This window comes from Hippoglossus hippoglossus, chromosome 9 (genome assembly GCF_009819705.1).
Source record: "Hippoglossus hippoglossus isolate fHipHip1 chromosome 9, fHipHip1.pri, whole genome shotgun sequence".
Lineage (NCBI taxonomy): Eukaryota > Metazoa > Chordata > Actinopteri > Pleuronectiformes > Pleuronectidae > Hippoglossus > Hippoglossus hippoglossus.
Genome location: NC_047159.1, coordinates 9,499,610 through 9,521,884, shown reverse-complemented (window position 1 = coordinate 9,521,884; position 22,275 = coordinate 9,499,610). Strand labels below are relative to the sequence as shown.

The 22,275-nt window shown below is 40.7% G+C and overlaps 1 protein-coding gene across 2 annotated transcripts in view; it reads right to left on the bottom strand.

Annotated features, from left to right (window-relative positions):
• Positions 1-22,275, bottom strand: part of oxct1a (3-oxoacid CoA transferase 1a) — a 41,968-nt gene that overhangs the window by 16,035 nt on the left and 3,658 nt on the right. For both annotated transcript variants that reach the window (XM_034595215.1, XM_034595216.1), the window contains exons 4-13: positions 19,423-19,558; positions 19,100-19,249; positions 18,577-18,683; positions 18,190-18,250; positions 7,180-7,287; positions 6,809-6,923; positions 6,127-6,221; positions 5,609-5,657; positions 5,330-5,402; positions 3,992-4,067 (exon numbers count right to left, since the gene is read on the bottom strand). In XM_034595215.1, the coding sequence (XP_034451106.1) occupies positions 3,992-4,067; positions 5,330-5,402; positions 5,609-5,657; positions 6,127-6,221; positions 6,809-6,923; positions 7,180-7,287; positions 18,190-18,250; positions 18,577-18,683; positions 19,100-19,249; positions 19,423-19,558 (970 nt within the window). The remainder of the gene's footprint in view (positions 1-3,991; positions 4,068-5,329; positions 5,403-5,608; positions 5,658-6,126; positions 6,222-6,808; positions 6,924-7,179; positions 7,288-18,189; positions 18,251-18,576; positions 18,684-19,099; positions 19,250-19,422; positions 19,559-22,275) is intronic.

Below are 22,275 nucleotides of genomic sequence, written 5' to 3'. Positions count from 1 at the left end.
CTTCACATTAGAGCCAGTAATGAGAAAATCTTCTTACATCCATTTCGCTTTTTTTACTGGCTTTGAAATTAATCCTTGCTAGGGGGTGATATACAGTAGCCTACACATATGCTAATTAAATAGGCGTTAGAGAAGATGTAGGTCAGGGAACAACCATTCAGAATTTAATGGCTGTAAAAGTGAGAGATAATGTGCGGGACTGCAGGAGGCAGTATTGGTTGTGCAGAGCACAGATAACATGCGACTTCTTAAGTCAAAGCTCTGCTGTGATCGCACCCATCATAATGTGCAGGAGCAGAGATAATGATATAGACAGTCCCACTCAACCAACAAGTTTTTCTCAGAGAGCCACCACTGGCACACAACAAAGACTTTTCCTGTGGTTTATTATTCTGTACTTACAAAACTACTGTTCTCTATATGTGCAGGATAATGGGCTGAGAGGTGTAGCAATTCAAAGACAGGCAGGGTTTTTTTCAAAGCAACCTCTGCATGCAAGTGTGTATGTCCTCGATAAGGAACACTAAGAAAACAAAAACCCTGTCCAGTCAAAGTGATTGATTCAGAAGCTAATCGTTTCCATGACATACAGTGAGATAAGGTCTCCTAAATATGCTGCTGTGGCAATAAGCTTAGGGAGTTGCGCGCATTTTTTTTTTGCGTTGCCATGGCAACAGAATACCAGTCCCTCATTTGTTGTGCAAGTGTTCACTTTCCAGTCAGCGGCAGAAACACCACAGAAAATGACCCCCTTCACAATCTAAGAGTTCCCACTTACCAGCTGGCTTCCTCTGTCTCTCTCTCTCCCCCTCAAATTCTCTGACAATCTCCGCTGTCTGACACAAATGGCTCTCTTTTTTAATTACATAGCGACGGACTGCCACGATCCTTCGTTACCCAGACAACTAATGACGAGAATCAAGAGGGTGAGACAGGACTGACAGGGACACAATGGACAAATGTGTTGAAAGTACATGTAAAACACAGCTGTGTAGTGTACTATAGAGTGTAATCTAATCTCAGTAATCACAAACATGGTTTTCCTTTCCCAACTGTCACCAGTGACAATTTAAATGTGCACAGCCGAAGCTGCTATATGCAATATGGTGCCATAATGAATAAAGGTTAATCGCTCACACGGTCAATGCAGCTCACACGCATTTGCATATCTGCAAATGCACAGACAGAGTGAGAGATTTGTGCTACTACATGGAGCCATATGTAACTGATGAGAAGCTGGTAACCATGTCCAGGTAAATCTGTTTATGACACAGCAAAAATGTGAGAAAATAAAACCACCATGTTCTGAAGCAACTCCTTTATTAAAGCTGCCATCAGACCTTATCAAGAGCACTTGAGCTAGAAACTGTATTTTAATTGTCAGTCGCTGTTGAGCTATTGCAGCCCTGAAGCTGCCTTGGTCTGTTTTTAAGTTATGGCTGAAGTGTCTCTCCCTGGAAATTCAGAAAATGCCTTTACATACAGTGCTGGGCCTGAAACGTGCCTATCTACCTACCCCCCACCACACACGCACCCCTACACTTATGTCATACTAATTAGCTTGCTCATGTTATCAAGGTTGTCTAGCTATGAGCGTCAACTCCAGTAGCAGCACACGCACTTGCGACAGAAATGTTGTTTGAACTGTAAGGCTCTAGCCTCTGGAGTTTCCTGACAAACAAGACCATGGTCGTCCTGAGCTGTTCGAACCACTGGCACAGGCAGCCAGGACTGAAGCAACCATGTTTGAGGACATGGAGGCGTAGGAGAGGATGGGGGACATCTCTGACTAGTAGATAATGAGGTGGTCTCAGGGTTTAGTTTCAGCAAAGATTTGAAAACAGATTCTGACTCACAAGCATTCTATGTGAAATGCACAGCTGTATTTGAGTTGACCACATACATATTTATTGCGTTGGTCAACTCCAATATACCTGCGCTTACATTATCTCATTCATTTACTTCTCTCAGATTTGAAGGAGCGAGTGAAGACTAATGCAGCACCGCTCAAGCGGCCGAAATCCAAGTCGATAAAAGTCAAATATGATTCTCATTTTGAAAGCAGCGTGTGTCTGGCTGTTGGAAATCCATGAGGAGGTACATGTGACATCTCCAGTGAACTATACTGGGAGCAGGACCCCACATGTAGGACAACATGACAAAGCCCCAACAGCTAAATGATTAAATAGCACATACAATCTAAAATGCCTCCAAACCATTACCCCTTTCTCCCCATGTATTCTTTTTTTCCCAGATCTTTCAGGCTGAGTCATGATGTAAAAGCATTTCAAGGCCTTCAACTGGATCGGGATTCTGCATATTAAAAGTGTTCAAAATCAACATAATCACCCTGAGAGGACTGCATTCTGGACTCCTACGTAAAACATTTCCAATTTCACGCTGTGCGCCCATCTTTAGATAGAGAATAATTTTCATTATCACAGAAGGTGGGAAAAGTAATTCTCTTCATCCATCCTTTCAAAAGAGGGGATAATGAAGAATGAAGCGTAGGTGCGGACGGAGCCGTGTGCGCCTGTGTTGCCGCATTATTCTGCTGCTTTAACTATCCAGCAGTAGAATGGCCAAACAAGATAAATGCCCCTGCCTTTGTACAACAGCAGCACTGTGGGCCTTCGATATCTGCGGAACATGCTTAATCAAGCAACGGTTGATTACAGATCATCATGGACTAACGCGTGCAACTGGAAATGTACAGAGAAAATAAATTGAGAGAACACGTCAGCATCAGTGCTGTCTTCATCTACATCTGCCATTTATATATATATATATATATTTATTATGTTTGATTATTCATGTTCTGAAGGTCTTCATATGTAAACATCTTCAACACACTGAGGCTGAGTTCACTTGGCTCAAACTGCCTTTTATGTGGACTTCAGTCGAATGGAAAGCAGCTGTGAGCAGGTGGGGGCACGCTGGCTGAGCTCACCCGCATAGTGAACAGCCTTTTAATGGGTTGTTGACCTTAGTAATCACTGAGGATGACTGTGGCCACTGTGGTCTCAAGACCAATTGACCCAATGAAACATCTAGCAATTATGTGGGCCACCCATTATAGAGTTGCACTCACATACACCCCCCTACCCATTAATCCCCTGACAACAAGCATATCCTCGTGAATAATAACAACCAAGGCCGTAAGAATCTGTTTCTACTGAGACATTTCCTGGGAAATGCTGAAGGCCACCTTGCATACAATAACGAAAAAAATAATAATCCTATATTTTAAATTGTAAAGACTACACTGTTAAAAGTGAGGATATAATTGCAACCATTATTTTTCTTTTGAACTTGAAATTTTGACCACGTAATGTAAGGAAAAGTTTAAAGATAAATTAATTAGGATTTAGTCATTACAAAACGTTTCCAGGTATTCAGAGTACAGCTGAAGCAACTAAACAATTAATATTAATTAATATAGCAACTAAAACTTAATCAGTAATTAATTAGTTTTCACAATTTGTTGCATTTACGCTGATGACGAACTGAATATCTGTGGAGTTTGGATTAATGGTTGGATTAAACTAGCTATTGGAAGTTGTCCCTTTAAGCTGTGGCAAACTGTGTTAAAATGCTCAATTATTTTATCTTAAAGACAAAATAATTAAAGGAGAATAATAACTGTTGACTCCAAAGACTTATGTTAAGTGCTTTAACAATTGAAAGTCTAACACAGAATGCTTTAACTGATATTAAAACCTCAAATAATATCAAGCATTAGACATGACTGGAACAGTTTTTGTTTTGTTTTTACAAATCTATGTCCATAAAGGACACAACATGTGTACCAGTAAAATATAATTAGAATCCAACACAATGTGAACACCTTTCTGCCGCAAACTGTAAAGACGACTTTTACATGTTGCAAAAAGCAGCTGATGGAGTGCGATGTTGTGTTGACTCCCAGCAGAAGGAGCAGAAAGCATGAATCTGGGTGACAGTATTACATCAAAAAGCAAATCAAACTTACCGGGATCATCCAGTTGGCCAGGTCTCCATGTTTTGACACCTGCATGGCTCCCAGCATCGTCAGGTTGATGTGTCCCCTGAATGACATGATGGAAGAAGACAGCTGTCAGCTTCAGAATCAGTTCATCTTACGAACTCACAAGTCCATTCATCAAAATAAAAGTATATGGTATTACTACATGTAAATAGAAAGTTTTTACTGCCATTGTACAAAAAGCAGTACTGCACCATTTAATGCTTGTTACATATAGATATACTTTATTACCAGAATAAATTTGGTGAGTGTCTAAGGTGATTATTTCATCTCTATTCATCTGTGAGCCTTTTTCCTACATTAAGTCCAAAGTGGGGCAATCCAGCAGACACACAAACACAACAGACTGGATATTAACAAACACCTACAGAGATGGAAAAGTGATGAAAGCTTTGTGACTACAAAGTCTGGGAAAATATGTACACACACACACACACACACACACACACACACACACACACACACACACACACACACACACACACACACACACACACACACACACACACACACACACACACACACACACACACACACACACACACACACACACACACACGTTTGCGAAGCTATCCTCATTAGGACTTTGCATCGACTTCCATTCGTTGCAGACAGCCTAACCAAAACCTTAACTAGGATCTCAGAAATGACGTTTAGCCTCATTAGAACTGGGCGTTGGTCCCCATGAGATCTACTAGTCCTGACAAGGTCAGTGTTAGTGCTGGAAAAGGCCCTAAAGAGGCAACAAACAAGAACACACAAACAATAGTGTGTATTCCCTACCCTTTTTACGTTGACCCTAACCACAAATGCCTAAACCTAAATCCAAGTCTTAACTTTTCCAAAGTAGCGTTTACCGGTAGGGAGCGCAAATTTTGTCGCCATGGTGACAAAAGAAACACTATTTTTAAGCAGTATTGGATTTCCTCTGGGCGGACAAACAGGCAGTGCGGGTGGGCAATCTCAGACAGATGGCAAATCAATAAGAACCTTGGGAATATTGACTAGACGGTACCAGTGAAAGTAGCTATTTAATAATATTCTGTGTCACAAATGTTGGGGCCATGTCCTGTGGTCAAATCCTGCTTACCGGTAACAGCTGGCTTATGATGGGAGTGACGCACTATTGAATAAAGGGGAAAAAAACTTGCTAAGAAAATCCATTGTTTTAACAGTTTGGTTTTTTTGTATATGAACTGCACCAAGACACACAAAGTATTACTGTCTTAATGTAAATCCATGTAAATGTCAGTCATATCTAACTTTTAGCAAATAGGTTTTCAGAGCTTTGTTTCGTGGACTTACCCTCGGATCATGGCAAATGACTCATCACTGGAGAAATAGGCAGCTCCAGGGAGCACCGTGACAGTCTCCTTTCCTACAGAGCACACAGATGACATATTTGAGAAACGGAATATGAAGTTTCATTAATCACAGCAGTACACAAAAACTCAGTTTACACATAAGCATAATCAAAAAGAGGGTCAATTAAAATACAAAAGCAATTAAAAGAAAAAGGAAAAATAACAAACAGATGAGTGTCAAATATCAATATATAAATATAGTGAGTACAATGACCCTCACCAGCGTTAATCAGATCTGGATCCACTGCATCCTCAGTGGGGTACGGCCCCTAAACAAGGGAGAGAAATGAAGATTGACGTGAATGTGTACAGCGGCGAGCGGCCACACATGCACTCACACATGTCACTCAGCCTGACCTGCCATGATCTTTCGAGGGAGAGACAGACACAATCACATTTCTCTGATTAGATGAGACATTGATTTTCTCTGTGTTCAAGAAAAGGGAGCAATCCTTTCGGAGAGGAGAGGAGAGGAGAGGGCAGTACCTCTCTATAGCTGGCACACACGATTAAAACAAACTACACATTAGCTTAGGTGTTTCCACTGTCAACACAACTGATTGGAAAATCTTTCCATAACAGCAGCAGCCTTTGTAAAAGCTTAGATTGTGAGAAAGAAAAATAGTCTGTTATCTGTTACATAACAAACGTACAGGCAATATGCTGCTTGTTAGCTAGTTTAGCTTGGATTCAAAGCACTGAAAGACGAGGGGGAAGAAAACTCAGTTTGTGCCTTACCAGTCCCAAAATCCCATTTTCACTTTGAAGGTGCACAGTGATGTCTGGTTTTATAAAGTTGCTGGCCAACATGGGGATACCAATACCAAGGTTAGCTGATGAGCTCTTTGTTAAAGACGGTAACTATTCCATTTGTAATTATACAGTGAAAATCATGTATATACAACTGACAGCCTTCTCTCTGACCACCTCGCAGCCATTACCACAGTGGCTGTGAAGTGCTAATCAACACAAAAAAACACAACCAAAAAAAACTGTAAATAACAAAACACAATGGCAAATAAGAAAATGTGTCCATCCATTTCAAAATGGATTTGAATGTCCCTAATATTTCCAAGAAACTAAAATGAGTATTTGTCCACAAATGACTAAGTGGTTAATCAAAGATCAGCCACTTAAAATCTGTGTCTGCTTTAATAATGAAGGGCAAAAGCTCTCACAATAACTGTAAATGTGAAATGTAAAATAATTTATCTACATAACTATAATACATAATAGCTAATGCAATCAACTGGTGCAAAGGCAACAATTACTCATTATGCTGTAAAAGAAAAGGAAGCCAAGCACATGTTTCTCAAATCTGTGGCTACAGACCAGCACCTGCTTTGGTTTAACTACAGGTTATTAAATAAAGGGCAGCATATAGCGCACAAACTTAGAACTTCTTCTTTTCAAAGGATACCATACATCCCATCCTCAAACTCCAGAGCAGCTCGGCGAATGATCCTCTCCCGAACAATATCCGAGTCCTTCTTGGGTTTGGGCTTCTGATCTTGACCTTTCTTTACTGTGCGTTTCTGGAGACATGCAAAAAAATAAAAGGAGAGACAGTATTTCCGTTTGAGTACAAAGACACATATGAATAAAAGTTAATGTGTGTGTTTTTGAACACCGGTGGAAATGTCACAGCCTGCTGCAGTTCTACAATTGGTTAATGGAACATGACTTTCAAAGCTATAGCAACATAATTCAGAAACTATAAAAAGAATGCATTCAACATGCTGTTTCAAGGCTTTTATGTAAAGCTCTGAAAAGCTTTATATTTCTTTTCACCTCGATCCTCTTCTCGAAGCTGGCTCCCAGGACAACCCTGTGCACGTAGATGCTGGGTATGTGGATGTCCTCTTCAGCAAAAGTCCCAACATCCACCACCTCTTCCACCTACACAGAGAGAAGAGTTATGAACTCTGCGCTTTCTCCGATAAAACGTCTCACGACCCCTGAGATTTTAGTTCAGATACCACAACTGTGCAGTGATGTGATTATGCGACCAGGAAATAAACCTGTGCCTACACAGCTATGGAATTTCACAGAGCAGCTGAAACATCTTAAAAGGCAATTCCTGATAATAAAAAAAAACTAAAATGTTATTCTAAGGACTACAGAAGCCACTTCTTCTTTTGTATATTTAATACAAAAAATTGTGATGATGACACACCAGCAGATATTTATTCTGCAAGTATGATTTCACAGGTTTAGCAAAAAAAAACCTGCGACAGTTTTTTCCCAGGGAAGGAAAGGGTAAATATTTGTGAAAGAAAGGCGTTGCATTTATTCATTTTAGAAACTCCACATAGTCCAGTGAAAGCCACGTGTTTACCCAAAGCCAGCTTGGCTGAGTGAACACAGAAGAGGATCATCTGACACTCCAAACCCAGGGGACGTAGCTTGATCCTGGGATTAAAGGCGATTGAGAGAAGGGGACTGTGGAGGAGATTGTTTTGGTGTTGGCAGGACTTTGGAAAAACCAAACACAGAGGTCAGAACAATCTCTTACTCTCCCATGTCGAAACCCCCCCCCATTCAGCTACCTATTTTTATTTATAGCTCTATTCCACAAGCTCTACCTCGGGACTTTGTTGCAGGTTTGCGAAGCTTATTCTGATGGAGCTGCTATAACACTGGTCACTTAACGTTACCTAAATATACCCTCATGACACTTTAGCTATTCACATTAAGATGACAGAATAATAAAAAAAAGGTATGCGTCTAAGATATTAACTTAATATATTACTGACACAAAAAATGCGGCACATTTGTGGAGAAAGAGTGGGTCAGCAGAAGAAGAGTGTATGTACGTGCTCTCTGTCTGACTAACAAGACACAGGTGGAAATGGATATTGATTTAAGCAGATATGGGTCAACGTGACTAAATAGAAATCGCGCCACGATCACACCTGCTTCCTCCTCCATAGGTAACACTACACACTGAGCCTACAGCCTCCACTATACCTACACGCAGGTGTTCAGAGGAGTCGTGCAGCATGTGTGGGCTCTACTCAGTCTTGTGGGCCAGTTTTTAGCCTGAACTTCATGTGTCGGGTTCATATTAACACTAGGCAGTATAACCAAGCACAGTGGTCCCTGAGATTTTGAGTCAACTTGACAATGGTATGAACAGCGGGCAGACAGAACTGGTTTTCCGTTGTCAAACCGAGCTGACTCGAAGAAGGATGCAATTGCCTCCTCAATATTCTTCAAGGGGCGAAAAGCACTTGAAATGACAGAAAATTAAAAAGAAAGACGAGAGAGCACCCAGGCACCAGGGTTATCATCACATCTCCTGCAGCCAAAAGGGAACTTAACCATGACAGCATAAAGCTCGACCTCCCTTATGCTTCTCTGTGCACTCCCGTGTGGCAGTAACCTACTTATTCCATTTACATGAGGGGCAAGCAGCCGTTCAGAGCAAATTGAATTGAATCTCTCCTTATCGCCACTTCCTCCCTCAGCACTCAGCACTGACTGAGAGGAGTCAATGGCTGAGAGTGGATCCCATCTTAGCATTGTCATGGATACGCAGGTTTTGGTCTGTGGCGAGCAAGGGGCCACTCAGGACTGTAAAGTGATTTCAGACTCTTTTTTTTCTCCTCTGGATCCCTTGGTTGGGTTATGGTAAATCTTTGATGCTCCGCAGTAAAAACGAGGCCACGCAGGATGAGATTGGTAGCAGAGGAGAACTGATACAGCAGTCCCACACATCCACCCACGTCTTTCTCTGGGGGCTTAATCTGTCTTTTGTGAGAATGATGATTTCCATAGACATCTTCATCAAGCAAGGCTGCACTCATCGCATTATAAAACGGTGATAAAACAGGAAGGACTGGGGGCAAGGGAAGCTCTACAAATATTTGGTGGCATGAATTTCCAAGACTTCAGATGAATGAATGTAATTAGCAGCAGTATCGAGTATGAAGTACTTCTGTCACTTCGATCAACAGGTGTCAAATAAACGGCCCCATGAAAACCGACAACAAAAGAAATCCCACCTCAGAGATGTGTTTCTCAATTTGTTTGTCTCTCACACATGCAAACAAACATGTATTCAGCTCAGTTTTAAATTAGCCTTCCAAAGACAAATCACAGCACAATATGAAGCTCATACAATTTAAATGTTCTGTAGACATAAAAAAAAAAGACCCCCCCCGTTCCTTTCATGTAGGTGATGTGTCCGGGCTGCACCGGTGCTCAGATGTAGTTCAGACAGGAGGTTCAACGGACCAGGAAGGATCAAGCATTGAAAATAAATAAATAAAAAACACACAAGCCTTAGACATAATACACAAATGAGCAGGTGTGTGGCGCAAGCGAACAAGTGCACGTATATAGACCCACACACACATTGATATTCCCTTATCTGTAGAAAAAATTTCACATCAATGAGAACAGAGCGAGGCATGAAGTGAGCTCGCAGGAGGAGAGGGATTCAAAGTGCCCTGTGGGGACACAACAAGCGATTTATTTCCCCCCGAGTGTGTGTGCTTTTTTAGGCTGTGAGCTTTGTCAAATCGTGTTAATCTCAAACTGATTGGTACACAATGCTACCAGATTCCTAGAATAAACCACCGACAGAGGTGTTAGTTACAGCGTTGGAGTGACTTCATATTGCTGGATATATGCAATTTTTGTCACCAATGTATGTTAAACTTAAATACAATTCTGCTACATTTACAGTTTGACCACATTTTTTAATACATGGAAATAAAACTGAGGGTGAAAAACAAGAAATAAGGAAAGAAAATAGTTCATGTTTGTCCTTTATTAGTATGTGTGCATGCACAAACATGCAAAGACTGAGATTATGATCAATAAATGAAATGCACCCGTTTATTTTCAGAGAGGGATTCAGATGCACGTACAATCGTTCAGTGAAAGTGAGTCAGTGCCCTCTGAGTACAGGTATTCATTAGAGCTGACTGCACTGCTATTGACCATCTGGGTTAGATTTCCAATCACCAAATGAGCAAACAGCGGCAAGTGTATGTGTCATCGAATTACAGTATAATTCTGTCTGTTCCAACAAAGCGTTAGTAAGCAGCTTCTAGAGGCGATAGTGTTCATTACAGCCCTGGTTACAAAAGCATTAAACTTTTAAAGTGCTGAGCGCACAACTGTGAAATTTGTCCACAGGGTGGTGCCTATGCAGAATGAGTCTTTTGAAGTCATGCCAAACTAAAAAAAATGAGATAATTGTTCCTCTGATAATCATTGAGACGCATGGCAAATGGATTAAAAATGAGGTCATTCATCATCAGTGTCTTGTGCAGAGACAAAATCAACATCCAGTGGGCAGGATTTCTCCTGTTGGGACGATGGTGCAAAACACGAAGAGATTTTCATGTTGTGTAAAAAAAATTGCAAATCATTAAGAAAATGTGGCAAAACAAATATACTTTATAGTAGAGGTAGCTGGCAGGCATCAACCCTCAGATACCTAATTATTTTATTTTGCATCAAATCGTGAGCGGACTCACATTTCCACCCATATGCTCGGCCAACAAGTAGTGGGGCAAAAACTTTTCTTTCATGGAGATAAAACATTCATGGAGCTTTATTAAAAAGAGCAAAATACCCTTAATAAAATTGAATCAGCGAGGGTGCATGTATCATTTTCAAATGTTGGTATTCAGTTGTAAACCAGATTAATATCATAACTTGATTAATTGGGATATAACAGACAAGCTTCAGTAGGTAATGCGTGGGTGGAGGTACCTGATCTCTTAATCCATCGTGTCCCACCCGATTTGTTTGGGTGGGTGCGTGTTTGTGTGCATACCGAAATGCGACAGCCAGGAGAAAGAGGTGGTGTGGCCACAGGCGACAGAGCATGAGGATGACAGCGACACCACACTCATTACCCTGTGTATTTATAGCCTCTCCATCTTCCTCCCAGTGTGTGTGTGTGTGTGTGTGTGTGTGTGTGTGTGTGTGTGTGTGTGTGTGTGTGTGTGGGCACTTGGCCACGCTCTGCTGCCACTTTCGGGGCTCAGCTCCACGGCTTTATCCTCTAACCCAGAATACTGACAACATGAGCAATCTGTTTCCTCTCAGTGGAAGCTTGCCTAGCCTATGACAGCCTTTATGGTATCCAGGAAATGGGAGACAGCAAACCTGTGCAAATCCTGACGATCATTTCAGGAACTAAAAATACATATTTTTCAAAATTGCACATACTGTTTGTGATATTTACATTTCAAAGAACACATAAGCCTCTGTGCAATGTGCTTCAGATGATAGGCAGTCGTCAGGCAACTTTGAACTTACATTCAAAATGTGGAGGAAGCATTTGGATCCTTAAATACAAGAATACCAATAGGGTAATGTAAAAAACTTAATTATCAGTAAAAGTACATAAGTGTTTGTGAAATAAGTAAAAATAATGCAAATTGTTGTATCTGGCTGATAATGTTTTACCGTATATGACCTCATTATCTTATTGACAAGCTACTGAAGCAGCAGGGGGTAAGCAACATGTTACTGTCATAGTTACTGCAGGTAGAACTAGTTTGAACTACCCCAAATACAGGAAGAAGAAAAAAATCTTCTGATTTTTTCCCCTCATTTTGGGACTTTTTCTTTAATCTTAGTTTTTACGAGACACAGGATCATTTTAACATTGATTGAAATTAAACCCAAATTCTGCAGGAGAAAAAAAGCACCATTTGGAGGAGCTGTTAATAGCTCAGACATCTGCAATGTGACTCTGGATATGCTGCTTTTTGTTAGACATCAGAAGCCAGAGAGGCTGGAAACCACTCATCACATCTTAAAGTATGTTGTCTTTTAACAGCTTGTTATGTTATCTATTGTATTAATTATTCCCCTTAAATGTAGTTAGTAACTAAAGCAATGGAAGTACAGCATTACCCCTTAAAATCTAGTGGAGTGTGAGCATTAAGGAGCATAAAATGGAAATACTGACTGGAAATGGAAAATGTACTTGGTTACCTCTAACATGCAAATGTGCCACTTCAAATATTCAGTTTATGCCTGTTCAGCAAATCTAGTCGCATTCCACTTGCTTCATCATCTTTATTTACATTCTCTGTCTGCTTTTCTGTCTCCCTCTTGGACCTAGAGTGAACTGAAGAATAAACCTGAGCACTAGTGTCATCAGCTTTCATGGCAGTCATATAGAAGTCATTGTCACCATGGCACATAGAGCACACAGAGCCTATTCCAACCGGTTTCAGATTAGACAGAACCAAAATACTAATTTCAATTTGGGCAATATACAAGCAAATACTGCTGTCAGTATCTCCAGCACCAAATGATAATTTAATTGTTCTGATTTTAGAAATTAAGAAACATCTCTGCTAATGGACATGTAACTACAATACTACAAGGCAATGCCATCAGTGATATTGTGAAGTATTTGCATCCCATACAGGCATACCAATGACCTATAGGCACACTTTTAGTGAGAAAATAAAAGACAGGCTGCTGAACCCATCTGTCTTTTGATATTACAGCAATTTGCAGTGGTTGTAGTAGCAAAGCAAGTACTGCAATTACCAAAATTCTGTCTGAATTTCATCTCTAAGTCAAAAAAACGTGGCACTATACTGGGGACTTTGAGGATCCACATATTGAGGGTGCAATGCCACTGTATCGATGCCATTTCAAGAGTCATTACTTCGTTAAACAATTTGGATTCAATGCCATGTTAACTTCTGGCACAGTATGAATCCTATTCAATAAAAGCTACCAATCACTTTTGCAATACTGTTGTGATGAGCCGGGCGCTGGAAATTGAGTCACCATAATAATGCCTGCACCCGCAACATCCTTTGCTACATATTGTGCAAAATACAGACAAATTAGACATACATTGCTCATCTTTATGCACACAAAAAGCTGATTCATGAACCTCTTTAGGCAGGAAATGATGGGGAAATGAGTGGATTTCTAATTGTTTTCTAACTGTTTTCTAACAGCAGCTGGAGTAATGGAGGGCACCAGTCAAGAAAACTCAACAGGGCGTAGTAAGAACTGTAAAACAGCATGGAAAATGATGGCTGTAATAAATAACTGAACAAAGACAGCGTTGTGTATCATAGAAATTACTAAATGGATCATGCAAACAGATCTCATTAGAGTAATGAGACTTTAAGAGAGACATTACCTCCACCTCGTTCAATACCAAAACTGTCCCTTTTTGTGTGTTTCCATCTTATACCTAAAGCCTACTCTGTTTAAGCCCTTGTGTTTCAACACAAGTGTACAGTGGATGCTGAAAGCCCCGAGGACAGAGGGCATATTCAATTAGACGTCCAGCCTGGTTAAAAGAACAAACGCACAAATATATTAATTCACTTCATGCATGACTGGTTGTGCAAACGCCAACACCCACACCACTGCATTGCCAGAGTAATATAATACAGTTGAGTCATTTACTGTGACTGATGGTTGAACAACAGCAGACACCACCGCTTTTATACAGTCTCGGGTGAATTGTATCCCACAATGCACCAGGACCTATCACAGCACCTGCGATAAGGGAATAACTGGACCAGCTGGATACCGTGGAACATTCAACAATTGAATAGCCCGGCTTGGTTGCCTAGCAACCGCGGCAGGAGCTGGTGATGATCAGGTAATTTTCTAAGTGCTTTTTTGTCATCTCGTTTTCTGACAGCGTCCCTGCCTCTTTAAAGTTTAAACTCTGTGATTCACGTGTCAGGATTGCAGAAGAAATGACAATGATTCTGCACTGGTCATTGGCCCGAGGGAATAAAGCAGTAGTAATGGTTATAGTTGTCTGTTCTGGTATATGTGGTGAAAAGTAAAGTATGACCTCGATGGAATGTTTAGTAGAATAACAGAAAATTAATCCATTTATCTTGAACATGGTAGACGAGGAGTTTCTCGATAGAAAGGGAGTCGACTGGCAACAATTGCAGTGTTACTGAATGACTACTGGGAGATGATTTGATTTCGCTTCCCAGAATTGCCATTTATGTCTTACAGGAGCGGAGCCACCTGGTTAACTATCAATACGCCTCATAGTCCCTTAGGCATTTAATGCATACACATTTTTAGAGACTAAACACAGCCATGTCAGACTGCAGGCTCCAGCACATCCATTAGAGAGGAGTGGGTTGGCTTCATGAAATGTTATTCAAGAGGCTGGACGGGCGTCCTACATGTTAATGGAAGGGACATGGACTAAAAGGTTGGAGTTCAAGTTACATAAAAGGTTTCTTTCATTTTACGTAGTTCTATTCACACTGATGTATGTATTGATTGGTTTTGATGTTGGGGTAAACGTCATGATTGACAGCTATAGAGTACATTGGTGGGATCTCGATACCACAACTCCACACATTAATCACTACTGCACACACTCTAAATCTCTAAATGATGGAGGCACCTGTATCCGGGATATTTTAGCTTCATTATTTTTACAACGGGAGGAAGCAGAGAAGCGTAGTCCAACTTATTTACCGTCTATGGGTATGACATGTAGCACAAGTCGACAGCCAGAATCAAACGGAGAAACAGAGCTCTGATAGTTCATAAAAAAAAATGTCAGAAAAAATACCGACAAGGAAATGTAGGAGTGTTGCATTCTCAAAAGTCAGAGCTGAAACCCCTCTAATATGGATGGCTTTGGCCCAGTTGACTACTTTCTAAGTTGCTGCCCATTAACTGAAACTGAACCTATTTTCCAGTTGTGCTGTCTATCTCCCACCACAATGCCATGATATTTTTGGCACTTTGATAAGGGGCTTATAGTCCAGGAGATAGCCTGAGAACAATTTGTGCCTACCTGGCTGTGTCAAAGTTACAGAGACAGGAATCTAGTCAAGCAGACAAGCAGTTCACTGTGCAACATGATTGTCTAAGACCTCGCTGCACATCAGCCTGGGCTTCCATGCTGCGCTGCGAGTTAGATGAAAAGGTTGAAAAGCACCTGACCCTGTCCGTTGGTTCCTTTCCTCGCCTGAGCCAGCACCCAAGATAACAGGGTCAATATCGACAGCGAATCACCTGATTTATGACCGAGTGCGGGCTGAATCCTAAATACACATTTGTTTTCATAGACGGTAATAGCTTCGGTATCAGTGATAAAAGGATCTTAATGGGTGCTGCAACAGAGGCCAATCACTTTATTGTCACCAGTAAGTAGGCTTGTTATAGATAATATTCATATCTTACCTGCACTGCCATAAAAAAGCATATTCAGACAGCTTTAATGGGTTTAACGCCAATACACACACATCTACTGAACAGTTGTCCTAATACAAATTTAAAATACTATTTTATTGTAATTTGATATCTATTTCACACTTGGAGCCATGTTTATTTATTATTTCATACAAGGCATTTGAAGTGGGTGAAAATTGAGAAACATTTGATAATCCTGTTTGATGATATAATTTGTCGGACTGCAGCACAATCTGCCAAGACTGCCCCCCCGCTTAGAACTATGTAGTTGATATGTGGATGACAAGTTTCTGGATGCACTGTTTGTTAGAACATGACATCAAAAAGCAATGGCATGCAAAATCTTCAAAGACGCAGCTGAAACTGGCACAGTGGTTTGACACAGTCTAGTTATAGAGCTGGCAGGGAGCATCAAATTATATTTAAACTGGATTCAATTAAAGTTCAGATGCAAACACGGAGCTTTCCTTCCCCAAAAGAAGATCATTTGTGAGAACATTTCTTAAGGTTGCACACCTATGTCTGGCACGCCATTAAAAAAGGCTGTGTCCTTGTTTTAATAATTAAGTCAAGCAATTATTTCTGAATCTATGACAGTTTGCAGAGGCTGTTTGTGTTCACAACTTTTCCATATCAACTTAAATATTTCAGGTGCATTCTGGACGCTTATGATGTCGCCAGATCTATAGCTTTCTACTTGTTATATCTTTCCTGCACTCTCTATATCCCTCTTCCCCATCATTCCTGCCACCCATCCTCAGATGTGTTGGAGCAGAAATGCCACAAAGACAATCCTAGAAATGCACCCTGGGAAAAAGAAACACTCCAAATGAAACCTGGCTCGTTTCATCCTCCCCCCTCTCAAAAATCTCCTTCAGCACACAATTCAATATTAAATGCAACCAAGGCAGCTTGCTTTTCACAATGCAGCTTATCATTTATGTCACTACGATCTACATCACAGGTCCAGCAGACGTCACCCAGTCGCATTACGCAGTCGCATCGCTGCTGTCACAGTGACTAGTCTCATCCTTGCAACAAAAAAACAAAAAATTCTATTCCACCATAGCGCTGATTCTCCACAATTCATTGATACCTGTCAGTGGCATCATTATCCTTGTTGCCACATATGCACAGGATTAGACGTGATGCCAAATAGTGGAATTTAGTGGCTCTTTAATTCGGGACGTGTGCAGAGAGCTGAAACTCATTAATACCTGTTCTGCTTACCTCTGTAAAGCAGATTTCAGTGATCACCCGACCATAAACGCAGCAAACAGCTTTACTGTGAGAAAATTGACTTGCCATTTGGTCCCAGATATTTCTAATCAACAGACTAAATCTCAGGTCCAGACACCGTAGAGTAATTGAAAATGTGTTTCGTGGAGCTCTGTGAGATTTATGCAAGACCCTTTGCTACTGATTTATTTTCAGACAGCGCCTATGTTCTGTGGTTTTCTCACACACACACATACGGACACACATTTGTCTCCCGGCTGCTCTCTGAATCAAACTGTGTCTATATGGGAGGTGTGAAGCTGTTTGTGTGTTGGAGGGGTGGATAGGCACACACACACACACACACACACACACACACACACACACACACACACACACACACACACACACACACACACACACACACACACACACACACACACACACACACACACACACACACACACACACACACACACATACACATACACACACACACACACACAGAGAGAGAGAGAGAGAGAAGATGAGCTATCATATTTCTGTACTGTCAAATCCTAGATAGGTGGGTATCCAGACAGACAGAAGGAAAGTGGGTATGACACAGATGGCAGGACAGGCCCAAATCCATTTTTTGGCAATACAGATGGAGGATAAGATCCTAAAACTGCAAGTCTATTAATAATACCTCAGATCTTAGAGACACAGTCAGAGAAATGTATACGATTCCCAATTCAAGGTTATCTTTTCAGCCCACAACCTGACAGCACCTGGGTCACCTGTAAGAGGCCCATCCCACATTTTGGCTCCAGATCTGGAGCGCTTGAAATCAGAATAGTCTGTTTTTCCTGACAGTGCCCTTTGAGGGTGGTGAGATAGGATCTACTTGAAAAGATGACTGTGTATTGTTGCTCCACCGGCTTTACAATTTATAGCTGGAAAACTGTATTTGTGTGCCAGGGCTCAAATCTCAAATGGCTGTTTTCTTCTATGGGCTGCAGTTAAACGTTAGTGAACATTTTTCTTTGCAATGGTTATTTGTAGCTGTAGCTTGGCTGATACAAAAAAATCATACCAGTTGGGTTCCCATAGGCACCGGAACTTAGGGATTTCTTAGAACGTATTTATATAACAATACATGTACACGTGTTCTCATGGGTCTGTTGTTACTGTCGATTTTTATAATATTTAGAATTTTGCCTCAAGGTCAAATTTCAGCTATTTGGGCACAGGGACTGCTAAAATCCTATAAAATCAAAGACTGAATAATGCATGAAAACCATTAAAAGGAAAGCCAAAGGTTTTTAGATGGTGACTCTGCAGTTAGATGTGTGTGAGAAGACGTGTTGCAGACAGACATTAGAAGCATCTGATTGTGTTGTTGAAAATGCGTACCTCTACTATTGTGGTTTTGGCTGCCTTGCACATGGGCTGATTGAAGTTTCTGGCTGTTTTCCTGACAGAGAAGGCAGATATGATATCAGGACAAGTATGAGATACAGAATTACAACCAAAGGAATTCAAACACTCTCAATGTGATATCCGATTTCTCCGTTGGTATAAGCCAGAGTTTACTAGAGAACACTGCTCTCTTGTGGAGAGATACTTTACTGCAGCTAATATCCATTATTCAAACCCACCAACAGCAAAGTGATATGCAAACAACCAAGGTGATAAAGTTCGAAAGCTGAATCCTTTACAAGATAGATAACATCATTGCCAAAACACCACATGTACGTTCAGATCAAAACTCATGAGCTGTATTGAGATTCCAACAGTCACCTGAAAACTATGTTTCCAGCCCTGTCGGCCTTCCATGCCTTGATCAAGGCAAAGTCTCCGGTGATGGCCTTTTCCATGATGTAGTGCCTGTTGTTGAACTCCTTGACCTGCGCACAATGACAACACAGTTTGAGAAGTGAGAAGCACTGAAAACAGTCAGGGCTGAACATGGTGACATGGCCCAAATAGCGGAGTTCATATAGAAAGGAAACCAATAGCACAATATGTCTATGTAACCGTGTGAAGCAATATTTTAAAAACCATTTAGAACTTCAGATATTGCTCTCATTGTTCAAATGCACTACTTTGAGCTTGCTGCAATGCTGAAGTAGATCCAGTCGAACAAGTTTGAACTTTCCTATAAGAACATGCATAACTAGGCACTTAGATGAGCACATATCACCACATCAACCTTAATGTGCCTGATTTCTTTCATCTAACAAATCATCAAACAAACTAAATGAGAAAGTTGTCAAAGGTCTGGGAAAATATCCACAGTCATCCGAAGTAAACAGGCTGTCACCTCTCTCTTCTCACTGGCAATGGCAATGCTGCCATCTTTGTTGTACTTGATGGGAGAGCCTCCCTCTTGGATTAGTGTGCCATAGCCTGTGGCGGTGAAGAAAGCTGGAATTCCAGCACCACCAGCCCTGATCCTCTCTGCAAGAGTTCCCTTTGGAGAAAAGGGGTGACACATCAGGAGGTGAGTACAACAGATAAATAACAAGTGTAAAGTACGATGTTGAATGTTGAAATGTCAAGACTTGTGGATGCGTTTTCATGACGTGTATCATTTTTCCATACGTGAAAAAATGTATGTATAAGCCTTTGTGTGATTGGACCAACCTGTGGCGTCAGTTCCACTTCCAACTCCCCCGACAGATACTGTCGCTCAAACTCTGCATTCTCTCCAACGTATGAGGAGATCATCCTCTTTATCTGCTTCGTCTGGAGCAGCAGGCCCAGCCCAAAGTTATCCACTCTGATGAAAATATTTACACAATATTAGTGGCTATAGTATTGTTTTATTATATATTGTAATAACCAAGACAGACAAGTGGGTATTCTTACTAGAATTATACTTAGAACATGATTCACAAAAAGGTTTATTTACACAGATTTTGCAAGCTGAATGTATATAATGTAGGCTGTGTTCTTCAAGCCTCTTCTCCATGTTACTTGACAGAGCTTGAGCAGTTGTCGTTTTTTAGATTTGCGAAGCTGACGCACAAACTCAAGGCTGCTAACAAACCACCTCAAAGGGTGCAAATACTTATAAAATCAATTATTTGGGGTTTCATAACTGTAACTTAATAGAGATTTGTTCGTGACTTTGATTCAATTGTTAAAAATACAAAAAGAAAATGGCGATTTTTATATTCCCTCTACAGTTTATCAAGTTTAAATTGTCCCTGCTCTTTAACAGTGAATATTACTCCTACTCTGTAAAAAGGCTATTGAAGGTTGTAACCAACCAAAGCAACCGAGATGGCTCCTTTTTTACCTCAGTCAGTCAATAATCTATGAAAGAATAGTCTTCATAAAACTTTATAAAACACAAAGTTGCATTAAACTGTGGGCCGTCTTGTGAAGCAATATAACAGTAAAATTATAGCAAACATCTCATGTGGCGTTTCCTGCCCTGTCTGATTACAACACAGCTGAATTCAATATCCATACTACTAACTTATGCTACAATCTACTAATCAGTAACAAGAGAAAAATCATAAGGAGAAAGTTCTCCCTCATTTCTAAACCACAAGAAGCTGAGAATCAGGTACTACAGCTTTGTCTTCCTCTCTGATCTCAGGTCAGCTGACAACACTATCTAGGCCATGTGTGCTCATGACACCAAAAACAGATGAATGTGATAAAACTCGTGAGTATGTAGTTTGTGTGCCTCTGGGCTAAACCCATGTCAAATTAAAATAACATCAGGTGGACAGACCGGTGAACTTCAATGTACAATGAAAAATGACATTTTCCAGCCAAATGCTAAAAGCTCATGGATCAGAGAGATTTACAGCAGTGATCTTAGACATAAATGTCACCGCCTTTTATATATAATCTATTCTGTCTGTGTAAAATGCCTCAAGCCGCTGATCAAGTAGTAAGTATTGAGCTACACAGGGTTCTTTCGCAACTAAGTAATCTACTTTTGTGTATTGTTAGTCATTGCTGATAATTACACAAAAACAATATTTTTAGGATATTTCCCTTCAAATTAAACCAATTTTTCGAAAATCTCAACTAGGCCTTAGGCAAAAAGTTTCAGGACATGAAAAGTAAATAAAAGGAACTGCACATATTGGTTAAGCCATATTTAATGTTAAACCGGTTGATGTTCTTTAAGGGGAAAGCAACATCGAGGTCTAAACTAAGTACACCCACCTCCCTCTGCTCGAGTTCTTTAAAGTGCACATCTTAAGAGTTTCCCTGTTCTGCAAAGATATTATGCACCGAAGTTTGTTTCTCTGTTGGGAAAGGCCTAATACTGGAGCAGTTCTTTATGAACCTGACTCTTCTGACCCTCTTCCCTCCAGAGCCCGACCTATTTAAACAGGACTCAGCTGTTACCAACAAAATAGTGGACACATTTCACAGGCCTGGTAACTTTAATAAAGCAAGAAAAATCTATATTACAACAGTCATGTGTTGCAAATCTCAGATAACATCCAAGTAACTCTCGGTTTGAAACCACTTGTTAACAACATTAACCAGATGTATGCCTGTCAGTGAAAACACTTCTGATGATATGCAATAAACAAAAACATGTGATTTCCACAGGAGAATGTACACGTGTCCTGCCTCCAGGATGCTCTTCCCAGGCACTACCCCTCGCCTGAATGATCCAGACAATCTCCTCAGAAACTACACAGAAGAGACAATATTGCCACTTCTTTCAAGTGGTTACAGTCTTCCACAGAAAGTAATGCCTGCAGAGAGAAAACATTGAGGAGAGAGATGATTGTTCTGGGGAAATGCCCGACTCAAGCAAACAATCCGAGTAGCTGTTACACAAATCGATATCCAACAAACATCAAAGTCTGTAGTGAAGCACTAACTCACTTCACAGGCCTGAGTTTTTCCAGGCTATAAAAAAGCACTGACACAGAAATTTATGAATAGAGTGGCACAGACTGAATGCTTGTCCTTTTCAAAGTTGAGTCTCAACTTTATCTAAGGTGGTGTATTGTTCACTCACATTCGTTAATCCCTAGTGTTGGCCTCAGTAAAAAAAAGTAATAGTAGTGTTCAGTTTCTACTCAAAATAGCCCCCATCATCATTTATAGTTCAGTCGATGCAGTTAGGTATAAGTTACTGGCTCAAGTTCCAGTCTTGCTGTGTAAACAACTAAGGAAGTGATTACTGAGTGAGCACATTGGGTTTTAATAATGGAAGAAAACATGACACAACAGTTTCTAAGTGAGAAAAGGAAACATCAATAATATGCTGAAATCTGTCCAGGAGGATTGTAGTGAAAACCTCCAGTTGTCAGGGTATAAGGGGAGGGGGGGGGTTGATCCCAGCTGAGCTTGGGCAAGAGGCGTGCACCCAAGACAGTTCACTAGCCTATCACAGGGCTGACATATAAAGACAAACAACCAGAGTCACCAAATAACTTGACCCACATGTCTTTGGACTGTGAAGTAAGAGGACCCAGGGAAACTAACACAGACAAAAGGGAGAACACAGGG